Genomic DNA, 24,677 nt, shown 5'->3' on the forward strand with positions numbered 1-24,677 from the left:
CCAGCTGGGATTTGAAGCATTGTTTTAGCTGCAGTTCTGGACTCAGTTTCAAGCTTTGTTTTCTCTGAGAGAGTGAGACCAGAACTTCATCCACAAAAAGCAAAGTAAATTTTGCAAATCACTTGTGTAGTGAATTGAAGTCCCAGTTTTTAGTTTTGGTTAGGTTTTTTTTTGTGGCTTTTGTTTTTAACCTTTGTCCTTCTTGGACATTCTAGATTTCAGTTAGTACAGGGGTTTCAGAAGTTTCCTAAGGGGTCTTGGAGAGAGCATTAAATTTCATATGGTCATTCCATACTGAGGGAAAAGTTGTAGTTTCTGATTCGTTTAAGAGTGGGGTTAAGTCATATTTGGTGGCTAATTATGTGCATAAGGATGTTTCTGCTGGCTCACATAAACTTTTACTTGAAGTACTTCCAGTACTGTTTTCAGGAAAGTAGAATAAATTAGAGGTAATGAAATGCTTTTAGCTGTCCTGCCTGACTGAAGAACTTTGCCTATAAATTTCTTAGTTCAGAGACTTTCTAATATTTTGCATACAGTAGATTTTTGTGATTGTTGGTACCTCTAGGTAATGATATTAAGAATAAGAGATGATAAGCAATGATAGTGCTTTGGTGTTGCAATTATCTCAGTTAGATACATTCCTATCTGCTTTTTAGTGTTTGCCAGTAGCAGAGTGACCAGATTCCATCAGAAATTAATTTAACAAGCCTCCAGTAAAAGATTCCTCCAGAGATGTTTGTTTACAACATCTTACAGTTGTGTTTCATTCAGGTTGAAATTCTGAGGGCCTGAATCAGGTTCATGTCTTTAAAATTACAACTTAGAGGTGAAATTTTGTTAATGCCATTTTTGTCATTTTGGAAAGAAGCAAGCAAGCAGCAAATCCAAATAATTATTGATTACATAGTCTGTGATTTGATATTTGCAGTTATTATTAATATGAAAGGAAAATTGTGTGGTGAATTTGGAGTTTTCTTGCTTATGTATATTGGTTTAAAACTGAAAATCAGTTTAGAGTCTTTCATTTTAAATAGATTATTGTTCTTTTGCATAGGGTGGAGCATATCATGATCCACACACAGAAGATGGAGCATCTACTAAGGAGAATAGAATTCTGTATAATGACCCTGTTCCAAGAAGAGTTGGCAGCTTTTACAGAGGTAATTTCATGGTGGATCTTTCAAATTTAATCCAGAATTTTAACATGGCATATAAATTGAGTACTAGAAATTAATGCAGAGAATTACTATGAATAACTACAAGGGTTTATTGGAACAATAATTGTTACTCAGCTTTCAGAGGATGAGTTTGCAGGAACTGAATTGGTACCGTATTGTTTATTTGTAAATGATAGCTCACTTTAATTGGAAATTACATCCACTGCAGTACCTTGTGAAGCAGGATATAATTTATCAGGGCAAAATGAACAAAATTAATATTACCAAAGTAGGCAGTTAATTAATATTTTAAATTTTTATTTTCAATTCTTATAAAGACTCTATTTATACCTATGCACTTGTAGCACATAGACATACTTAGTGATCTGTTTCAGATACTGTGTTACATGGAAATGTAGCTCTAGCTTTTATGGCTTGAAACCTGTGGTATTTCTTTTGTTAAAACTTATTAAAGATCAGGGTTTCCTACAAGCCAAGGGCACACTTAGATAATTCCAGTTCAGAATAAATAATAAAACAGATCTGTGTATGGGCACACAAGTAGATACTGTTCTGTTAGGGCACACAAAAGGTGGTGGTTTCTGAGCAGCTGCCTCATGGCTAAACCTGGGTAATTGTTTTGAAAAAGACGATAAGAGGCTAATTACTGCAAGTGTTAGGAGGCTTGTGGGGCTCCCCTGAACCTTAAGAAGTCCCAGTCAGCTGAAATTCGCTTATGAGTCACTTAATAACCTTAAGCAGAGTCACAAATCTCCCTCTGATCCTCTTCAGGTTGATCACTTGGCTGATGACCTGATTTGGACACGTTAAAATCTGAGAATCCTTGCAAGCATCCCACTGCAATATTAAAACCTGTGAGCAGAATTAAAGGTTGTACTGTTTTGAGTGATGCTTTTGAGTGTTTGTGTTGCAAATGCTTAAGAATTCTCAGTCCTGAATTGCTTTCATTAATTCATAAAAAGCTCCTAAAATTGTACATGGATTATCCTTCTTTTTTTATATATAGTGAAACAAAAGTTCCAAAGAAGAATGACTTTCATAAATCATGTGCTAAAGAAACTGCAGAGCTGGGGTTTATTCAATTCCTTGTTATAAAAAAGAGCGGTTTTCCTCTTCAACTTTATCAAACAAATATATTTTAAATAGACTTAATTATTGCTTTGGGAAGATGATATTATATTTAAAATAATACTTTGATAATAGTATATGCAAAACTGGTGATAATAATATAAGCAAGTTACTGTGAAAAGGGTAAATCCTTATTTACATAAATTTAACCTTTGTATTAGAGCAGTATTTATTAGCATATACTTTGGTACTGCAGCTTGAACAAAACCTTACAGATGCTGTTTTGATATATTGTGTAATGTGGTGCTGCACTGATGTTCCAACTAGTGTCTGGTCAATTTTTAGTCCACTGCAGGTATTTCTAGTGATATTCATAATTCTGATAAATTTATGTTCTGTATATTGTGTATTTTCAAAAGCACAGTATGTCTGTTTGAAAAATACATAATATCTAATTTTGATGTTTTAATTTTTAGTGCATTATCTCTTAGTTACATCAAAAATCAAAAATTTTTATTTCAAGATGGGTGCTACTTTTTTTACAGTCTAAAGTGAAGACTGAGTGTAAACTGTAGTGTTTCATGTCTTTAGTAACAGTATTCCAACCTCTTATTCTCTTTCCTGTTTCTAAATATCAATCACACTTACAGCTCCCTACTAATAGAAGTGTTCTCAAGTCTAATAAGACTTTACCCAAGTTCAGATGATGGTCTCATTTTACAACCAATATTACCCTGCAAGGATCTCAAAAATCAGCTTTCTTTTCAATCATACACAAAACACAACCGTGTCTTTGCTCTCCTGTCGCTGTAAGAGGCAGAGAGGGAGCAGAGAGGTGGGAGCTGGGATTTTTGGCAGAGCTCAGTGTACATTGTTTGCTGTTCCCCTGTTCAGTTCCATCTCCACGGCCAGACAGCACCTACATAGAGAACAATGTGTCCAACAGAGCCTCGGTGTTACCGGCAGACAGCAGCACGGTGACAAACCACCCCAAGAGACAAACCACCTTTGACACCTGGTGAGTTGGAATGTGCACACACGTGTAGAGAATGGCAGGAAAAAATGTGCTTTTAACAGGAGGGACAAAAACCTCATGCTTTTCTCAAGGTTTGCAACTGTCCATGTGCTTAGTTGCTTCCTCCAGCTATAGCAGCAGAGCATGGCATGTTTTCTGTCCCCTGTTGAGCAGCAAGGAATCCTGCATTGCACCCATAACATGAATGCATTAAAGTTGATATACTTTTGTCCAATTCTTCACAATTTTTTTCCCTGCTATTAGTCTTTAGGTAAAGATAGTACAAAGTGCTTGTGTGTGTAGTATATATAGAAATTTGTGGATTCCAGAAGCATGATTTGTTAGACAAGTGGAAAAAATATCAAAATGCATGTTTCCATATATAAAGTACTATATTAATGAAGAATATTTTCACCCTACAATGGGTACCGCTGCTCTCTTTGTTTATACACAGAAGGAAATGAATACATTCTATGGGAAAATGGATTAAGTGACATCTTAATGGTGTATATTGATTTTAAAAGATTAAAAGCATCACATGGCTCCATTATGTAACATAGAGCACCTTAATTATGCTAATAAAATAACAGCATATACATAACTTTGCAGGACTCAAAGGGAAATAGTTTTGTTTCTCTTAGAGCTGTTTGGCTCTAAAATACTCCTAATCTTATACTTTTTTAAATCACAATAAAGAATATTGAATAAAAATAAGCAGATGGAGCTCACAGGATTGGTGAGAGGAATGGGCTGCATATATTTGCATGGTTCAGTTATGCTCTATACCACTCTCTGAAACACTTCTCTCTGAAAGGGCCATAAAGTCATGCTATCTAAACTGTTTCAGTGGTTTGTTGACTTACTGTGTTTTCACACAAATAACCAGAGAATTATGTGCTTAAAGAGAAAGGGGGGTGGTGGGTGGTGGACATTTGGTATTTCAGCTTGTGTTCAGGTGTTATACCTATGTCAGTAATAGAAGATGTTTACTCCAGAATCCTTCTCACCTGCTCTGATTCACTAGAGTCTGCTTCCTGTCCTTCAGTAGCTCCACCTACATCCATTTTCTGGAATTAGCTGAGGAAAGCGGTCATTTATGTAAAACGGTGGTACTTATGTTGTGGCTTGTGTGGCTAAAGAAGGTATTTATTCCTGCTCTTGAACCCTTTGACCATTTTGCATTTTTCCTTCATATCTGGATCTTTCTATCTTGCATATAACATAAGACAACTGGAATCTTGTTTTGCTTTATATATCATTCAGCAGTATAATGTCTTGACTGCAAAGAAACATATAATGTTACTTTAACTCTGAACTGAAAAAAATCGTGTGTGCTATTAGAGCTGGTTGGGAATATTTTTTATGAAGTACTTTTTTGTTGTAATGCCAAATTACCAAAACCAAAACTTTTCGAAGGAAGTGGCTGATAACCACTAACTTTTTATTGTGAAGATTCTTCACCTCCAGGATGGAATTGCCAGTCACCAGAGATACTCTCAAAATAAGAAATATTTTGGAGGCAGCATTATTTTTTAGAATGTGAGGAACTTGAGTGCAGGGTCTTTGTTATTTAAACCAGAGGCTTGAACCAAGATCTTAGATCTAACAAGTGAATGCCCTAAACCAGAAGTTAGAGGTTATTCTGGAGGACATTGTCTGAAGCTGTTTCATCTTGTTCAAACAGTGAAAGGACCACAGAGGTGCTAAATACGGCCTTGTGAAAAAGGCCCTTGATTAACTTTGAAACAGTTAGATTTAAGTCCTTGTTCCAAAGTACTCAAATATTTTCACAAAGGGGAACAGCTCCTTTGAGAGAAGAACCCACAGAAGAATAAGCATTTCTTCATATGAAATGGAAGAAATAGCAGTAGCTACAACACCAAGTTCCTGCTATTTTGGCATATGCTTACCTTTATCTTTTCTTTTCCTACTCCCTATTTTCCTGAAATGTTTCCTGCCCAGCTCTACCTGCTAACTCTGTTCAAGTTGTCCTGGCAATGGTCTAATGTTGCAAAATTGTTCTGTGCCATAAATGCAGCTTAACCCAATTCCTGAGTAGTGAAGAGTCTGTGTTCCTCTACCTAATTTTCTGTATAGAAGTTGTGTAAATGCTTATGAAAATGTTGAAAGCTCTAATGGAATGTGATTCTGCTTACATCAATTTTATGATGAAGTAAATATTTGATGTTTGAATAACATACCTAACTGGTACATGACAATTCATCTCGAATTATGAGTGACATGTATTCCACCTGGACTTGCCACTACTGTAAAATATTGCTTCTCATACTATTGCTCTGTGTTGCCTTTCTTCTGTCAAAGATTCTGTAAATGTTTGCTAGACTGAATTGTCACAGATGTTCCCCTGTCTTTGTGTGCATTTTTTTGCTCTGTCCCCACTGTCCTGCCTTTTAAAATAAAGATATTATAAACTTGACTTTTGTCATTAGATTTTACTCTTAAATTACTAGATCATTTCTGAACTTCAGACTACTTGATTTGAAAAAAGGCAAATTTTTTATCCTTCTAGAAATTCTTTTCTTTGCTAGAGTTTAATTTCCCGTAAACAACCTTGAACTTGCTCAGTTTTTTTTATTGATACAAGAATAAATGCTTTATTCTTTTCTACTCATACAAGCTTTGTCCTGAGCTGGGCAAATTCAGTAGTTGTAGGCAAGATATTTAATTGTATTCTGCCAGTGGTCCAGAACATTGGCCTGAATTATCTTTACCACTGTCATAGTTCTAACTATCTCTTTAGAATTAATTCCAACATGCAGTAGTGTATCTCACATCATACTGGAAGTGTTTGCATTGGCTGCTTACAAGATATTTGGGGGCTTCTGGAAAGCATTTTTGCTTAGATCTTTTGTGTCCACACAAATGTAGCTATGCTATGACAAGTAGCTTGGAATATCTTCTCTAGCACAAGTCATACATTTCTGCAAAAATAATAAAAAGGAGGAGGAACTCTATGAATAATAGTACTATTTATATATATATATATTATATATATAAGCACACACAAAATCTCTGTCATTCAAGAAAAGAAAAAAAAGTCATTCTTACAAGAGTAAAAGGCTTAAAACTTTATCCACTATCAAGTTTTGAGGTTCCAGAATAAGAAAGAATAAGGTTTGTTGTAAACAGGACATGACTGACTTTTATATTTCTGTATCAGTGTCAGTGTAACATTATAGTCATACCTCATATTCCTGAAAGTAAAAGGTTACCAGCTTCTGAGCAAATTAGTTTAGAGCATGTTCAGCTGTGTGTGCAGCATGACTGTTGCTGCATTATAAATATTTTCCAGTTCTTTAATAGAACTCGTAAAAAAAATCAGGAAATTGCAAATTCTGAATGTTATTCTATATATGAGATAATAGATCTGGGGTTTATTCCAATTAATAAATCCTCCTTTTCCACATGATAAAAAAAAATTGCAGCTCCAAACAGAGTTCAGATTTGATCTTTTGATTTTAAGCTTTCAATGCCAGACTTTTAGACCATGACCTTTTACTGTGGGCTTCAGCTTGTTGGGATTGAGATTCTTATCTTCAACTATCTATTTTATTTGTTTCATTCATTTCTGGCATTTTCTTGCCTTTGCTGAATGGTAACTGTGACTGCCCCTTAAGGGTCTTCCTTTGACTAAAACTAAAAGCTAACTTGGAGGGTTAGTGTTTGTCATTTATCTTCATAGAAAAGTTCTGCTATTTCAGTAACTCCTTCATTAGACAAAAACCTCACTCATTAATTGTGTTGGATCCATAAAGGGAGTAATACATGAGGGTTTCCAAGACAGGCTGCCTGCTGAGATCAGGGTTGCTGAAGAACATCTAAAACAAGCATGAGGAATTGCCTCCCAAAAAGAGCTGTCTGCAATACAAATCTCTCTATGGCAGCATGAATGCAACATGCTTCCTATTTTTTCTTTTTAGTTAATGTGAAAGCACCTCAGCTTGCTTGCCACATGCATGTTTGCTGCTACACCTCATTGCACCTGCATGAAGCTGGATACCTTTCCTACCAGGGGTAATAAATAAGAGTGATAATCATAGAATTTCTGTTTGTACTTATGCCTTTTCCAAGTGTTCCAGACCAGAATAATCAATGTGTTCTACATTAAATGTCCTAAGCATGCAGAGGTACACAAAGATAAAATAACAAAGCACAGCACATTTTGCCTTCAGTTTCTGCTTGAGAATGAGCTCTCTGAGTGGGGGCTCTTCTCCAGGCTACTCCTACTTGTTACTAAAACAGACAGCACACAGAAGACTCTGGTGGAGCTGTTTGCTTTCAAGAGCTGAAGCTTTATGCAAAATACCAAGATACTTACAGTGTGTTGTAAGAATTTAGTGTTGTGTGACTACAGATTTTTTTGATAATCCTATTTTTTTCCTGCACTGTCCATTATCTGAAAATCATCTTTTGGGATGACTAAATTATCCCAGTGTTTCGTCATCGATCAAAATGTTCTGCTCTATTTTTACTCAGTACAAAATCCTGGTGTTGAAGCTTCCTGCTATAATGCTATATATGTTCACTCTCTTCACATAATGAGCATGTGTTTTGAAGCAGTTGCTTTTCAAGGTCAATGCTTTTTCAGACAACTGTACTGCAATATGAGTCATAGGAGTTAATGACATAAACCATTCAGTATAAAACCACTGGCTTTTGGGTAAGCAGCAATTGAAAATGAGCAGTTCTCAGCCCCCTATTTTCCAATTCTCTCTGGTCACTGTAGCCATAAAGAGGAAATGATGGTGCAGAATTTCATTTCTCTCCTCTCTGCTCAGCTGCTGTGGAGAGCAGTTTTCTCATCCAAGTTCACTGGGCCAAAGAAAAGAATCATGCTTGAGTGAATCTCTGAAAGTATAGCAAAAATTGTTCCAGGCTTCACTCTGAATATTAACTTCACCTGTTAAAATACAGCATCTCCATTTTGGAATAGACTTTGTAATAGAAAAGCTATAGAAAGACACTGAAAAATTTTAAAGGATAAAGTAACCTCCTGTGATCCTGCTTATGATCTGACAGTGGTTCCTCAGTGGACAGCAATCATTGGGTTGATAATTTGCATTGGGACTATGGTTTGAGATATGCTTGCAGCTGTGGATGTACAGGAGCTCCTTTGGGGAAAGGCTCAGAGGATTCTTAGCCCCATTTACATGACTTTCTGAGTACAAGCAGGTTACTTGGGGTGTATGCTCCCCTCCAACTTTTCTAACAAATCAAGTAAAAATCATTTGGTAAATAATTCAGGAGATGTTCTGTGTTATGTCAGACTCCTGAGCACTGAATGTAATCAGTCTTTACTCTTTGGTTTTCTCCTTGGTGCTTTAAGTGACTTGTATAATAATGCCTTACACCTGTCACACTACTTACAGTAGTACCAAATACAGGGGTGTGACAGCAGCAGGAATCCTTAGCAATCCAGTATATTTAAAATACCTGTTATAAGTACATTAATTACATTAAACTAGAGTTTTTTTCCTGTAGTAGTGATGTAATGTCCATATTAAATATATATTGTCATGCTCCTGAATATAATTTCTGCATCTAGATATAAGTTCTCAAAAATTTAAATTAGGAAAATTTCTACTATACTTTCTGCCTATGAATCTTTTTGCTAAGACCATTCTCCTAATGAACAGTTGCACTTTATTTAAGAGGATTTAAATACTGCATGCATTTATATTTAGAGCCAGATAACATTTCAAGCTTGAGGTGGTTTTGTGTAGAAATTGAAGGACTGATACCACCTATCAGAGTGAAGATGGTTTTATCAACAAGGAGGATGACTCCAGTGATTCCTACCCCAATTATGTTTTTCACATTTATTTGGGGAAAAAAAAAAGTCAGCCTGGCATGTAGTAGCAGCTGCATCACCAGCTGATAGCATAGCATTTAAAGCCAGAATTAGAAGCCAGTGACAACTATATTAGACAGTTAAATGTTGCTACATTACAGTTGCTCCAAGAAAAGCTGCTCCTGTTTGTCATACAGAGCCCTTAAAAGAATGGCTTTGCTTTAGGTTTTCCATCAAGACAGTGGAATCTTTTATTTTTTTTTTGTTTTCATGCAATTTAAGTGTGAAAAGGGACAATTAAAAGACTCAGTATGACTTTCTGTATGTTAGTTGCTGTGAAATGTTATCCATCCTCTGGGATCCAGGCCCAGAGGCAGACCTGTTATCAGTGTTTCTCCCAGATGAGTATTAGGTCCTGATTTGAAATATCAAGGATGGGAAGTGCACTTCACTAAGGAGCTTGTTCTGGCAGTTAATGATGTTATTGTGAAAATCAGTGGATTATTTCTAATATTACTTAGGCTACATCATCCACCTACTTGTTCTTGTAATATCTTTACTTGTTGGTTCCAAGATTTTCCAGTATTCTGTAATTTCTTTCTGGATATGTAGCTGTGCATCATGAGCAAGGAAATGAAATATTTGAGCTGGTTTGGGTGTATTTTTTAATGCACTGAAGAGATTGAAATCTCTGAAAATATTTCTGTGATGCTTTCCTGCACCATTTTCTATTTTCAAGCTATTTTAAAGGGCACTAGAAGTGCAATCAGTTATGTCTCACCACTGTCCTTGTAAACCATCTTTTTACCCTGTATAAGTACTTCACATGCATGGTATACTGTGTATATTGAAAGTAACTTGTTATTTATCAGCTGTAGTTGCTTCAGACGTGTAAGTTAAGAGTTAAAAGGCAGAAATTCAGTCTTCAGGCAAGTCACCTGTTCCATTTTTGGGTCGCCTCCTTTTGCCAGCACTGTCTCACGCATAGCAAGCTAACAGAAGGTTTTAAGTTGAAATGGACAACAGTAGATCCCCAGCTTCCCTGATGATAGATTTGGAACCATGGCAGCAAGGGTCAGGAAGTGCAGTTGAAAGTGATTCTCTCTGGCCAACTTTGCAAATCCTGCTTCTCCAGCAAGCAATGGATAAACTGGACCTGTGCTTTGATTTGTATGTTCTCTCAGATACGCTTTTCATTTTCCTAAAAGACCTTGTGTGTGATATTTTTATTTGAATATTAAATTCTGGCTTAAAAGAACACATGCATGCTCTCCTTTTCCCTAAATAAAACTATTCATTGGTTTAAACTAATCATTTTACCCTAACACTGTGTACCTCCTATCCCTTGTAATAACTTTCTATCTGGTATTTGTGTGGTAACCCTGGAACCAATGAATGCTAAAACTTTAAGTATTTTTTTACTTTAATCAATAATTTACATTCTTTGGCATCAGATCTCATTATTGCACAGAATTTGCAAAGTAATACCATAATAAAATTTCTCTTACAATACCTTATTTCATATTTAGGAAAAGTCCTGAAAACCTTAACAGTCACTCAGAACAGCTCAAGGAGAAAGAAAAGCAAGGTTTTTTCAGGGCAATAAAAAAGAAAAAGAAGAAATCTCAAAATGTAAGTATGCAGCATTTCTAGTAGAAGAATTCTTTTATTCATTTTGAATTATACCATTTTAGTATGCTAGATTAGTAGTACCTTTGTATTATTTATTGTTATATGTGTATTCACTTCTTTTATTTTCTCTCCTCACTATATGAAAATCAAATTCTTCTTCTGTTCAGGGTTGATTTTTCTGCCTTTTCAAATATTTCTTCACTTACTAGGACTAGAAAGTGAAGAAATCCAAACGTTCACCTTTGTTTTCATTCAGGCCCTTTGAGAGCCAGTTTTGATGCAAGTTTTAAGATGATGTTGCAACAAATTCTTTTTCAGGATATGGTGATACCATTTCAAGAATAGTAACTTCATTCTTGTGTGTCCCCAGAGCTTGAATAGTTTCAGGCAACCATACAGAGAAAAAGAAACTGTAACAAATGAGAATTCTTTCCAGTCTTTTTCATGGAAGTGTCTTGGTAACAGCCTCTGTCTTCTTGCTGCTTTCCATGACTGGAATAAGGATGATGTGTCTTAACCATTCTTAAGTGTTTTATGTTTTGTTGAGGGAATGTATTGTGGCTATAAGTCTTTGGTGTCTCACACATTTTTACATTTTCATAAAGTTTTTGGGAGGGAGAAAGGACTTTCTATTATCAGAAAATAGTGGTATATACTAACATTTCACAAGTATTTATAATAAAGATATCCCTAAGAACTGAAGTAACCTAAACATAATCTCATTCTTAAATGACAGCTCTGGAAACAGTAAAACATTTAAAATTGTAATGTTTCTGTAAGTGTAAATTCAGTTCTAGTTTTGAAGATTCTCAGAATTGAGTAAATCATGCTTCCTCCTGGCAAAGGGGAATGACTTAATGAAAATATTTCCTGTCAAGATGTGAGGTGATAGGATTGAGAGTGGGTGGAGGGCTAATTTGTTGAAAACTGGGAGAGAGGAGTGATTATCAGGCTTTTTGTTGTTTTGGGTTTCTTAAAATTTCTTTGAACTATGTGGAACATGTGCATATGTGTATTAATTAGCACTCAGAAATGCACCTGACCTTCCTGCTGGGTGATTTACAGCAATGGCACCTACCTCTCCTTCTGAACTTGTTCACCCTCATACCTGTATGCAGCTCAAATATGATCATCTGTATTAAACAACTGAATTAAATGTCTAGATTACAGCTCTGGGACTGTTTGACCAAAATGTCCATGTGAGGATAACACCTAAGGCCACTGGTTCCAGTGATGCACTTTCAAGGGGGGGAAATAAAAGGTGTTAAATTTGCATTGCTGTACTCTACTCTGATTCCAGCCATGCAGACATGGTGGCAGACTCACTCCAATAGCTGAGCTGAAAGATGCTGTATTGATTACCTGCACATCAAACTGTGTGAAAGAAATACATACTGGATTGTGCTGCCTCTCAAAATCTGGCATTTTACAAAACACCTAAATCAAAAGCTCCTTGATCTATAGCTACCAAAACCATCACTGATTATAAGCTAAGGCAGATTTATATATAATCCTTACTCCTGTTTCTTATCACTTTTAAAAACAGGGGTAGAGAGGAATAGAAGAAAGAGAGAGGAAGGAAAAACTGTGTTTGCAACTCAGAGGTAGAATCTCACAGAAAGATGAATTAGTGAAATAATATAGTGACACATCTCTTTCATCCTCAGCTAGAAACTTGCTGAGATCAACTTGAGTTTTGGATCAAACCAAAGCCAGAAAAACCTCCTTTCATTTCTGTTTACAGCTGATTGCCAGGACAGTATCTAGGCATGGACTGCAACATTGATGTGTGTACCAGTGTCTGGCTCACACTCTGGTCTTTGTTCTTCAGCTCTTAGTTGAAGACATCTACCTAACAAACACTGGGACAGTCTTTAGGATCTTCCAGCACAAAATAAAATTACTGCCTTCAATTCAGCACCAGATTTGGTGTAAGTAGTAAAAGTTGTTCACAGCACTGTATTATTAGCTCTTCAACTACACATATAATGTTTTCTATGAATTCCTATTAAAAGTCTTAATAGACAGCTTGTTGCTACCCAAGGTTATTTCTGAAACCTACAATTCATGTAGAGTCCTACAAGTATGAAATTCCAATTTGCTCAAATACAGACTTTTAGCAAGAAATAACAAATTAGACCTGGAGACTGTCACAGAGCTAGGAAGCACATAGTAGCTAGCTATGATTTACTTCTGATATCCTTGGGCAAGCCTCATTTTCCTGGTGATAATCATCACAGGAGTTGTAAAAGATACCTGAAATTGGATTGAAGACATCTTAGTAATATCATTCTCAAAATATCTGACAGCCTAGAATTGACCCCAGTTCCTGACACTTCTTCCTGCAGGTTGTTCCCATGCATCATTCTCCCTAGAGTTGTCCAGGTGCAGTACCTCGTGGGTTAGCAATTGTTGCTGCCTGTTATGGAAATTCTTTACAATACTGTTTTTGCAGAGCTGTTCTTATCCATTCTCCTTTTCATTGTTTGAAGTGTTTTAGTAATGTAGCAAAAGGTTTTTAGGATTGCTAGAATCACAGTTTTATGTCATTTGCCACCAAACAATTTGATATCCATGAGGGTTGAGCAATGTCAGTAGGCACTATCTTCAGAGGAGCCTGAGTTTTGCAGATTTTGGCACTTATTTCAAGCTATGGGTCTGAAGAAATTACCTGCTTTGGAAAAAGCAGTTTCAGGTGAGCATTTATCTTAGCAGTGCTTTCGTTCCCTTTTAATTTACTAAATTTGAAACAGGAAATTCTAATGACCATAAAGTTCCTGGACATAAGCTATGCTAATTATTGATTCTCATTAACTTGGATGGAATCTAGAAGCTGGAAAAGCTGTTTGAAAGCCCACGCTTTTGGTAGTGCATTTGTCATTGTATTTAGTCACATAATAATTCTATTGCATAATAGATTTCTTCTGATAGACAGGAAAATGCAAGGCACTATATATGTGTCCTATGCTTGTTTGCACCTGAGCAGGGGAGAAATAGACCCATTTATAGTTCTAGTACCTTATAGTTCTGTTTGTTGTTCAGTCATCTACTGGTAAGCTCTTTGGTTGTGCTCCATAAATTAAAATAAACCAGCCAGTGTACTTGCAGCTACACATGAAGCTCCTAATGGCATATTTATGTTAGAACTGAAATAATTCATCTTGGAGCCTTAGCTCTTATTGCAAGTTAAAAATAGAAGGCTTTTTTTCCCCCAAGAGTAACTATCAACTGCTCATTCTGAAACCAACTCCTATTATTGTTAGTGGATCTTTAATACTTTCTTTATATAAAAATAAGAAATGTCATACTGCTTTAGGTCATTATCAGAATTACAAATGATTGCCAGAGTTACAGGATTTAATTCAAAGCTCAGTAAAGTCAACAAGAGCTACCAGGTATTTCCAAAAGCCTTTGAAATAAACACATTCTGTATTCCTAATGAACATGGATATAATAGGTGTGCTAATCTTTTTTTTACATGCTTGCTGTGCATTGAGTTCCTTGAATTTGTTCCATAGGCTTTTTTCAATCATTATTGTATTTTCCAAAAGCAAATTATAGGCTTGATAACTTGTATTGTTGAATTACCAAAAAAAAAAAAAAATTTAACTTAGTAAGGGGCAGATCTCTTGGATTGAAATATTATGCATTTAGTTTTTGTGTCTTATATTGCAGACAGACTCAACCAACGGCGAGAATCCAAGCATCAAGAAATCCCTCTTTCCTCTTTTTAATTCAAAGAATAATTTAAAGCATAGTTCTTCTTTGAAAAAACTTCCTGTAGTCACTCTACCAATGGTATTAATTTTTAAGTACAGTAACACTGTAAAATGCTCCAGTAAATTTGTTTTACTGACTACAGCAGCATGTGGTTTATTTTCATGGTATCACTTCCTCTTCATGCCAGTTAAGTATCTTGGGCCAGTTCAATAAATTTAAGTAAAATTGGCAGTTTTTGTTGAAACAGATTGTGCCTAAAAATTTTTTTGATCATATTTGATATAGTGAAAATGTAACATGCACAGTTCCAGAGAGAATGAGTCTTGGGAGTAAGACTAAGGAAGGGAAATAGTTGTGAAATTGTGTATGTTTAAAATTAAACTGTCTCATTATGTTTCATTTAGAAAACAAATTAACCTGGTTTGGTTTATAACTATATTGTAAATACATAATTTTTTACAAACTACTCCTTTATATATAAATTTAAATAAATCAAATATTAACAATGGATTATCTGGAAAGACCTATAGCTCATGTGTCTTTGTATTTTTGTTTGTCCTGATTGTTCATGATAAAAGACAGCTTGCATTAAAATTAGATTATATTTTGACTATCCTCTTTTTACTTAGAATTCTTGAAATGAGATAAAAAGCTACATGTAAGTTTTAAATTAACTTTCTGCCATAAAGTTTCAGCTGTTTCTTAATTTTTGCTTTAGTTACTTGTGGAGGAGAAGAAAGATGGGAATAGAGAAAGCTCTTGGTTTTGTGATGTCAGTCAGGAAATCAATTTAGAGGGTTTTTGGTCTGCTTCACTCTGGAGCAAATTTATAGAACTGATCCATGGTCTTAACTGCAGTGTGGAATGCTTTTTAAATGAAGATGAGGCTCAACAATATTTTGGTTTTAATTTTATTTTTGATGCCTTGTTTAACTGCTCTTTCTTACAGCAATTAACACTAACAGCATGTGAATGCTTTAAGGGCTAAGGGTAGAGCAAATCTGCATGATGTCCACAGCCACTTGCTCTTACTATGGGGAGAATTATTGAGAGGTCATTGCAATTCTACTGCAGTAATGGGCTTCACTTGTGTTCTGTAATTAACTGTGGGAAATTATTTACAGCTATTCTTAAGAAAATACTAGGAGACCAGTGTTTAATATTTTGTTGCAGATGCCTAATACTGAAGGTCAGGATCTCTTGGCATTACAGAAAGCCATTCATTCTTCCAATCACCAGAGCAGCAGACAGAAGGATTGGCATCCTGAGAAGATGACAGAAATCCAGCCTCATGTAAGTGGCATCATCAATTCCCTATATATTAATATCACTGATGTATCTTGACAGGTTTTTCTCTGGTGAATAGAAGAATTGCATTTGACATTATTTCCCAGCTTTCTAGTTCCTTGCTCACTGGATGTACCTGCAGTCCTGCATAATTTTTTTTTTTATATGTGGACATGAATGACAAGGAAAAGAGAGGATAAATGTCCTGTGTGAGTCTTTGAGCCCTTTGAAACATTGGTTATGCTTTTGTAGTATAGGCAAGCAGTGTTTCAGTGCACGTCCATGGTAGCGATGCAGTGCTGCACAAAAGCCCTCAAGCCAGCTCTGTGAGGAATGGTGAATCTTGAGGCTTGGCTGCTGCTCAGCAGAGTTTGATACTTGATGTGGTCACCAAAGCATCCAGACCTCATTACAGTGTGGCTGGCACAGACTGCAGTTTCAGCAGGCTGCATTTTTGGAGCATAGCACTGCATTTGTGGAACTTCATTTTCTCCAATTCTAAAACCAGCTCAGTGTTTGGGAGGGAGTGTCAGTGCCATGCTCCATTGTTGTCACATTGGAAACTGAAGAGGGTTTGTTGCAGCTGCAGTGTTTGAAGAAACAAGTTGCTCTGTGAGCTGTGGAATTTAACAAGACTGCTTTCATATCACTTTGTGAACTTAGGCTTCCCCAGGTTCTTGCTACCCATTTTCAGTAACTCTGTGTCACCATTCACCTTCAGCCTGCTCACCAGTGAAAGGAGCTGTGGGAGACTGGAGCTGCCTATCACCCAGCTGCCAGCAAACAAAATATGTAACTTCTGAGTTCTGCCAGGCCTCCCTTCAGTGCAGATGGTTACCCAAGACTCACTCCAACCCTAATTTATGTTCACAACATTTTTAAGAACTTGTATTTCTGAAATCTGTTTCTCATAAAATGTGGCTGAGGTTCTTAAGTTAATAGCAGACAGCTGGAAAGCTAATGCAATTTTCTGTGCCTGCATTTTCAAAGGAAACAAGGACAAAATAATTGACGGGAGCAATATTTTCTGAGGGAGAAAAGGTTCCATCTTTTCAGGTAGCTGAGAGATTGGACTGTAATGAGAAGATATTTTCTCAGGTGTGAAGTCATAGCTTGGAATGAAATATATCGAACAAGTATGAACTAAAAGTGAAGAAGTCCCATAAAGTTAAAGATGTTCAGTTTAGGCTATGACAGCTTTTTCATGGGAGGTCTACTACTTTTTCATTCCGACTACTGCTATTCTGCTAGAGTGGAGTAGGGTAGAAATGGGGGTTGGTCCTTCTATCGCAGCTGGGAGTCATGGCTGGAGGCCGAATTGAGTGGATTTTCTGGTTGCGGCTAGAATGAGGCCTGATAGGGGTGGTGATGCAGCTTTTCTGCGTGTCTTTCAGAGCCAGCCATTAAAATCTCTTCGGAAGCTCTTGCACCTCTCCTCAAACCACCCCGTGGCTGCCGAGCCCCGCTTCCAGCCCTTACCCAGCCAGCCAGCCAAAGCCTCCTTTCCCGAAGTGCGGATCCACCCCATGAGCCAGAGCTCCAGCAGCGGCAGCAGCGGCGTGCGGCCGGAGGCGCCGGCGAAGAGCCGGCCCACGCTGCAGATCCCCAGCCAGCTGGAGCCCACCTGGCACGTGTCCCCCGTGGCCCGGGCCGGGAGCGACGGGCCGCCCTACTCGGACCAGCTGCCGGCCAAGGGCGGCCAGAACGGGCACAGCTACGGCCGCGCCAACCGGGCGCGCATGCCCAACCTGAACGATCTCAAAGAGACGGCCTTGTAGGGCACCCAGCCAAGAGACCAGCACAGGGGTGAGATCAGCACAGGGGTGCTCTGGTGATGGTAGGACTGCGTTTTCAGCTGTATACAGGTGTGCAATATGTGCGTGTGGAGCGATGCTGTTCAGCACCACGAGAGAGTCAGGGATTTACAGGAGCACGAGTGGAACTGTGAGTTACCAGTCATCAGAAATGTCACTGGACGCCAGGCAGAGTGTGCCGGTCAGGGAGAAAAATGCGTTGTCGTTTTCTCTCATTTACATTCCAGCTTAGTGCACATCTCTGTCTGAAAGCTGGGAGACTTCTGGTATGTATTGGCACTTCAAAGGGTGAAAACATTGTCTAGGCCTATGCCCTTACTACATTTTTTGCTGCCTAGTTAAAACAGTGGGGTTTGTGTGATAAAAGTGTATCCCTGTTAAGGGTTTAAAGTTAAATTATATGTCTTAAATTTGTTTTTTAAACTTCCATATTTGATAGGATTTGTAATATTTATTTATGATGACCTAATATCGTACTGTTATAATCATATCTTTTATGTTATAATGTAAAGTTATTTTGAGCTGTTTGAAACATTGTGAAGCAGTGCAACAGCTACAGTAGTTTCTATAAAAAACTAACAGTAACATTTATATATTGCATCAGGAGTATTTTATTCTATATATAAATATATATATATAAATGGAAAATAACTGTCTGTTTTTTAAATATACTCATTTAAAAGAAAAGTATTGTTATGACACTATCTGCCATATTTTTTATACATTTGTGATATAAAGTGCAGTATTATACTTCTAATAAAAGGAAGCTGAATATGGATATAAACGTGACTGTAACAGTATGGATCTTGCTTGGCTATGAGAGCCCAGTATTATAGGCATTATTGGTAACAAACAAAAGACAAAATTCGATTCCAAGCTTTATTATGGGCTATTTTGTTGGAAGTACTGGCTAAATGTAAGAGACTGCAGAACTGTACAGTAATCTAAATGTGGTATGTTCTCCCCTGTCCTTAGCTTTCATAGTAATATTAATGGGATTTCTGCATCTGCATCAAGAGCACAGAGCCCCAGTACCAAATTTTTGTTTCTTCTAAAGAGATAAAGTGCCCCATTACTACAAGCAAAAGCAGGTGCTCTTCCACTTAATAGCAGGGGTGAAAACCAAAGAAACACAGCATGAATTGCAAGTGAAATGCAAAACTTTGACACTTAAGCATAGCATGGCACTGCAGATCATGGTATAAGCTTTTATGCATATGTGTATTTTACATCTCTAGCAATCTATTAACTAATAAGATAAACACTGTATTAGAATTTAAACTACTCTTGCACTTTTTATTATATTTCAGGATATATTTAAAGCTACAAATCTGATATTTGGATACTGAGGAAGAAGGTTGCCATGCAACTTGATTTCTCCTTAGGTCTTACTATCCAAATATTCCCATACCCAGTTCAGCTACCAGTCTCAGCAAAATACTAGATCTTGGGCTCCAGTCTCCTGTACAACACAGTTAAAACTGCCTTTACCTTGGTGAATGTCAAGTGTAGCAAATACACACCCTGATTCCTCTGTTGCTACCAGTAAAGTAAATCAAAGGTGAGCCAGCAGGAGTCAAAAGAGTTATGCCAGTCTAAACTTTGTGCAATAACAGGAGAGCCAGGCCTGTAGTGTCAGAACAATACAATCTTTCCTTTTTAAACACATTAGTTCCACTCCATTACTCTGCAGCATACTTTGTTTTCTAGATGCTGTCCTCGTAAGACACCTGTACTTGCAAATACACTGTCTTTTCCAAAAAGAGATTAACCTGAATGTAAATTGAATGATTTAGCCATAGATGAAGTTAACAGAAGCAGCCAGGCAGTAAAAGCTGAACTTCCAACTTGGATAACAATGCAAACTGGACATGCTGTTCAGTACCTCTTGAGTCATACCAAAGTTCTAACAACAGCAAATTCGGCACCACTACTGTAAAAATTGTTGTCAGAAAGAACAGTGTGGAAGGATGTTATATCAGTTTTGTCCAGGACTAAAAATAAGTCCTCTAAATTTGAAAAATTAAAAAATAGGAATTCTTCCTGTGTCAATTGCCTGCAAGAAATATGCATGTGATTTTTCTATAGCTAGATATGATATATAATATCTCTCTATATATGATATATGCACTGTATTGATATATCATATATATAGCATATATAAATACAATAGACATGAAAGGGTATTCAGTTTTTTCTAAGTTCAGTGGGCATCCAGGAAAGATATTGTGATATTTACTTGTCGTCCCTGTCAGAGTTTAGCAGCTTATTTTAGCAGTCTCTGTTAGATTCATTGCTTGGTCACAGCTACATGAGCCCTTTTAGCCCTGCTTTGAAATGGGCTGATGCCACTGAAATCCCTCACAAAGCACTGCCTGAGAGACTGGGGCTCTAGGCAGGGCAGTTGAATGTCTCTTTTATGGCAACAGAGCTGGGGAAGGGCCTGGAGCACAAGTCTTATGAGAGTGGCTGAGGGAGCTGGGGGTGTTTGGTCTGGAAGAGGGAATCTCAGAGGGACCTCACTGCTCTCTACAAGCCCCTGAAAGGAAGGTGTAGCCAGGTGGGGATCAGCCTCTTCTCATGTGTCTCAGTGAAAGGATGAGAGGAAATTACCTTCTGTTGTGCCAGGAGAGGTTCAAATTGGATATTAAGGAAGAAAAGATCACTGAAAGAGTGTTCAGGCATTGGAGTAAGTTGTCCAGGTGCAGTCACCAACTCTGGAAGTGTTTGAGAGTGTCTGCATGTGGCACTTGGGGATATGGTTTAGGGGTGACTGGGGTGGTTGATGGTTGGACTGGATGATCCTAAATGTTTCTTCCAACCCTGATAATTTTGCATTCAGTCTCACAGGGAATGTTCAGTCTAGACTCTTCTGTGCTTTGTGGATATGTATCCTTTTGCCTCTGCAAGGTTTTTAGCTTGCTGGTAAGATCCTCATGCTGGGGATGATGGTACTGGGCTATATGTGGTTGTTATGATTTCTAGCAAGGAAAAATGCTTCTAAAGGATTTTTTTTTCTCCCTACCCATTAAGTTAAATCAGGGTGATCCCTGACTGTACATATAGCTGTTTAAAGTAGTTAGCAAATCTTCAAAGGTGACCCAAGGAATGTTTGAGTATTTGGTGGCCCATATTTACAGAAACTTGTTTCTACTTCATACTGCATTTTCCTCTTGAATTCAACAAACTGTAGTATCTTTCAGTTGAATACTAAATTGTGTTGAATGTATGTAGTATTTTCTTTCTTCTGTTGGAAAGAAGTTCCAGTAGCTCGGCCAGCTGGTGCTGGGATGAATTCTGTATTTTTAACTTGGTTTAGCTTCCCAATACTTAGAATATGGCTAATGTAATTTTGTCAAGATTTTCAAAGGAGTCTTATTATAGTGACTGAGATTTTCTGACTTAATAAAGAGGAAGAGAATTACAGAACAAACTCTTTTGTAAGTGTGAGCTTTCCTTTGCACTGGTCTGTGAGTCCTGTACTATATGCTCTATAGATTTATTTAGTATAAAGGATCCTAGTTAAACTGTATTTTATTCTTTAGCAATCTTTTGCCTTATGGCATCACTGATGATGTGAATAAAAAAGAAACTACGTTTCAGAAATTACCTGTAGTAATTTTGCAGAACTCAAACTGCCTACACTTGTCTATATGTTTTAGTTATAGCTCTTGAGCTCTTTCTAACTGAAAAAAAAAGCACCTTAAGGTCATCCTAACTGAAATTGTGTAAGTGTCTAAGCTGTTGTTTTAAACTGCAATGTGAATGTGTTAACTTAGAGCGACATCTGTTTTCAGCAGTCCTGGCCACAGAGAGCAGTCCCTTTGACCTATTCTCTGCTTTTTGCTCAGTTTATTGCAGTCCAAGCTTCATTGCCCCTCTGAGAGGTTGCAGGAGAGCACTGGGCAGAGTTCTTGGCAGGAAGTCAGTGATCCCAGATTTGTCTCCTAAAACATTCCCCAAACACCACTTGTTCTTTTAGATCAATATTAAAGCAGGCTTCAAACTTCCAAGTGCATGAGGCATCCTCAGATCATCCTTTGGCTTGTCACCTTTCTCTCTACCACACCAACTTGTTTCTGGGAGCAAGGCTGGAGAGACTCTTCAGGAAGCAGTGGCCTGTGGTAGCCTCTTTCCCTTCTTTGTCATTACAGTTAGATCTCTTAGGAGATCAATCTCACTTGTTTAAAAAGCTAAATACCAGCCTTTTTTTCTTCAAAAAAGATGAAGTGTTAGCTGAGTAGATTCCTAGGTTTACCCAGATAAAGCTACGTATTCTCAACAATTCTGTAGATCTCCCATTAAGAACACAGGGGACCTATGGGAATACAGATTACACAGCTCTGGAAGCACTGTTGTGACCTAGGTAGCTAAGGTAAAACCTAGCCACTCTAAAGAAGAGCTGTGCTCTAGAAGTACTGGGGGTTTTATTCATGTTTCTTTTTTTGTTGTCTTGTAATGATTTATTAGTGAGACATGCTTCAAAATACTTGCATGTAATTAATTCTGTATGTGCTGATCACTGTCAGAGTAGAGCTGGGAGAATATTTGCATCCCAGTCACACAAAGAGTGTGAAAAGGATAGCCATATATGATATACTGCAAATTGTGGGGTGGCAATGAATGTTTTTTTTTTTTTCCATTCCAGCTAGCATGCATGCTACATCTGTTAGTGGGGTAATATCCCAAACAATGCATCTAGGCTGTTGTTCATGTGAGTAGGCCCACCATTTGAAATGGGAGTGCCACGGGAGATGGCTGGAAAGGTGATGTGCCCTATGTAACCCTTTTTGAATAACCTCCAAATCAAAACACTATTTAAGAACAGGTGCCTTTCCCTACACAGCTCTTTCTAATGGGATCATGATATTAACCATTCCTTAACTGGGTTTGTAATGAATGAGGAAAAAAGCCATTTAACTTCTGGCCTTTTTTTTAAAGGGTTGATTTGAGTAAACCCTTTTAATATAACAAAACTTGGAAGTTCTAGATGTTGGCACCTTTTTCAAATGGTCAAGCAGCAGCAGTGCATCAATGCTCAGGCTCATCAGGCAAGTGAAGGCTTGTGCTGTACTGAATGTTGTACTGAAAACAGAAGATTCCTCATTTTGCAACCACAAAGCAAATTTCATTAAAATTAGCAAAGCAGATTTTAAAGGAGATCCTCTTTCAGTTGTAAGCAAAAAGCTGTGTTAGGTCATCTGTTCTCTCAGTGGAGTGTCTTAACAACTACCACATGAGACAGCACAGGTAAATCTGATGGATTAGGTCTGCATTTTACTTGTTCTGAATTCTGCTTGGAGACAGATTTGTGACCTTGTGTGCACCAGTTGTTTGGTGCAAAAGCTGGGGTTTGTGGAAGATGCATGTGAAGTGTGAGAGGACTGGCCCCACTATGTTTGGATGCTTTCATTCCACCAATCAGATTGCCTCTCAGGCTCTTTCAGAACATAACAAAATATGCAGCCGGGCAAGAGTGACTCTTGAATTGTGGCCCATGGGCCTGAACATGGAATTTGTGTCTTAGCCTAAGAATGATGACGCATCTCTTGTCTTCTCTGCAAGGCAATCTACCTCCTCTCTCTTGCAGAATGTGGTTGATGTTGGGTTTGTTTATTCTGAGCTTATTATTGACTCCAAATTTTGAAGAGACATCTAAAAAGATTCTTCCTTTAGGTACTGTTAGCAACCACGTAATTAAATATTGTTGGGCCTTCATCTGAAATACTTCTGAAACCTCCAAGCCATCTGAGCTCTCTCTCTAGAATCCTAGTGCCATCCTTTGCACTGCTTTGCAGTCTTCCCTCGGCCTTCCCCTTGTGGTTCTCAAATATTGCAGTTGCCTTGTTCTTTGTTGTTTCTCTAGTGCAGATTTTCAGGGAGTTAGAGGCCTTATCTACTACTCCACCCTATTTGCTGTTTTACTCAAACAGCTATCCTTAGACTTGCTCAGGATTTCCTTCATTTTAATTTTCCATTTCATCTGGGTGAGATATCTTACCTCATTGTGCCCCCACCAAAACTCACTGCCTGCCAGGCTTTTTCTTCCACCAGGTCTCTGTTTTCACAGGGCATTGTTTCTCTGGATCTGTTCTGAGAAATGCAAGGTGGCATCTTAATTGTACAGGCGTGGAAATGCTGCGTTGTGAAGTAGCTGCTGTGTGTCAGAGCTTTCCATTAGCATAAAGATAAAGCATCTTCATAGCACAAGGTGGAAGCTGCTGTTCAGTTTTCCTATAGGATATGAACCTCTTGGTGTAAACTCCTGACATGTAAATCCAGTGGCAGAGTTTTTAACTCTTTAGTTACAAGGCAAAACTTTAAGCATAGGGAACTGTCTCGACCTTTCTTTTCTTTTTTTTTTTTTTTTTTTTTTTTTTGCTAGTGCACATCTTAGACTTGTACTACTGAAGGATTTGACTAATTGAAAGAAGTAAGTTTATATTTGGGTTATTTGGACCAATAAGCAAAAATCTTCCCAGAAATGATATTTTTTTTGGAAATTCTATGCAGGCATCTTAAAATCTGGTTAATCTGATAAGGAATTCCGGGACTGCTTAGGTCTCCACTGTGGAATGTTTGATTTTAAATTTGTGACATTTGGAAGAAAGAAAAAAAAATCAATTTAGGATTTTTTTTTTTCACTATCTGCCAGTACAGATGAGCAGGCTGGGGAGGCAGCTTTCAAAACTTATAAATTTATGGATAAGATTCCCTGATGTTTTTAACAGCTATTAAAAATCTAAAGCGCACAAACTTTTGAATCTACCGTGCTTTCTGTTGTGGAAGGGATATGTTGTGGTATTAGCCTTTTTAATCCTGGAATACAAATTGATTTTAAAATGTGTTGAATATTTAAGGATGACTTCATGCAAGTTAATAAACCATTTGTAAAGTGTTTGTATACAACCCTTTGTATCATGTTGTTGGTACACCTTACCAAATTTTTTTTGAGCATGTATTCCATTCTTTACTTCTGTACAATTTCTATTGTTGCTGTAAATATTCTAAAAGAGAAAAAAAAAATCCTGTGGTAACCTTAATTATCAGCATGGAAATGGTTAATTTTTACTGAGCACAATGTATTTTTGAATGGGCCTTCCAAAATATGTCTTTAATAAAAATGCAGATTTTGCACTAGAACCCTG

The 24,677-nt window shown here is 37.4% G+C and overlaps 1 protein-coding gene across 3 annotated transcripts in view; it reads left to right on the top strand.

Annotated features, from left to right (window-relative positions):
* CDKL5 (cyclin dependent kinase like 5) overlaps positions 1–24,677 on the top strand; it is a 132,174-nt gene extending 107,497 nt beyond the window's left edge. For 2 of the 3 annotated variants that reach the window (XM_058018877.1, XM_058018879.1), the window contains exons 13-18: positions 1,058–1,163; positions 3,144–3,267; positions 10,606–10,708; positions 14,384–14,506; positions 15,602–15,721; positions 17,110–24,677. In XM_058018877.1, the coding sequence (XP_057874860.1) occupies positions 1,058–1,163; positions 3,144–3,267; positions 10,606–10,708; positions 14,384–14,506; positions 15,602–15,721; positions 17,110–17,493 (960 nt within the window). In that variant the 3' untranslated portion in view covers positions 17,494–24,677. The remainder of the gene's footprint in view (positions 1–1,057; positions 1,164–3,143; positions 3,268–10,605; positions 10,709–14,383; positions 14,507–15,601; positions 15,722–17,109) is intronic. The other variant, XM_058018880.1, reaches the window with a different exon arrangement.

This window comes from Melospiza georgiana, chromosome 2 (assembly GCF_028018845.1).
Source record: "Melospiza georgiana isolate bMelGeo1 chromosome 2, bMelGeo1.pri, whole genome shotgun sequence".
NCBI classification, from domain to species: Eukaryota; Metazoa; Chordata; class Aves; order Passeriformes; family Passerellidae; genus Melospiza; species Melospiza georgiana.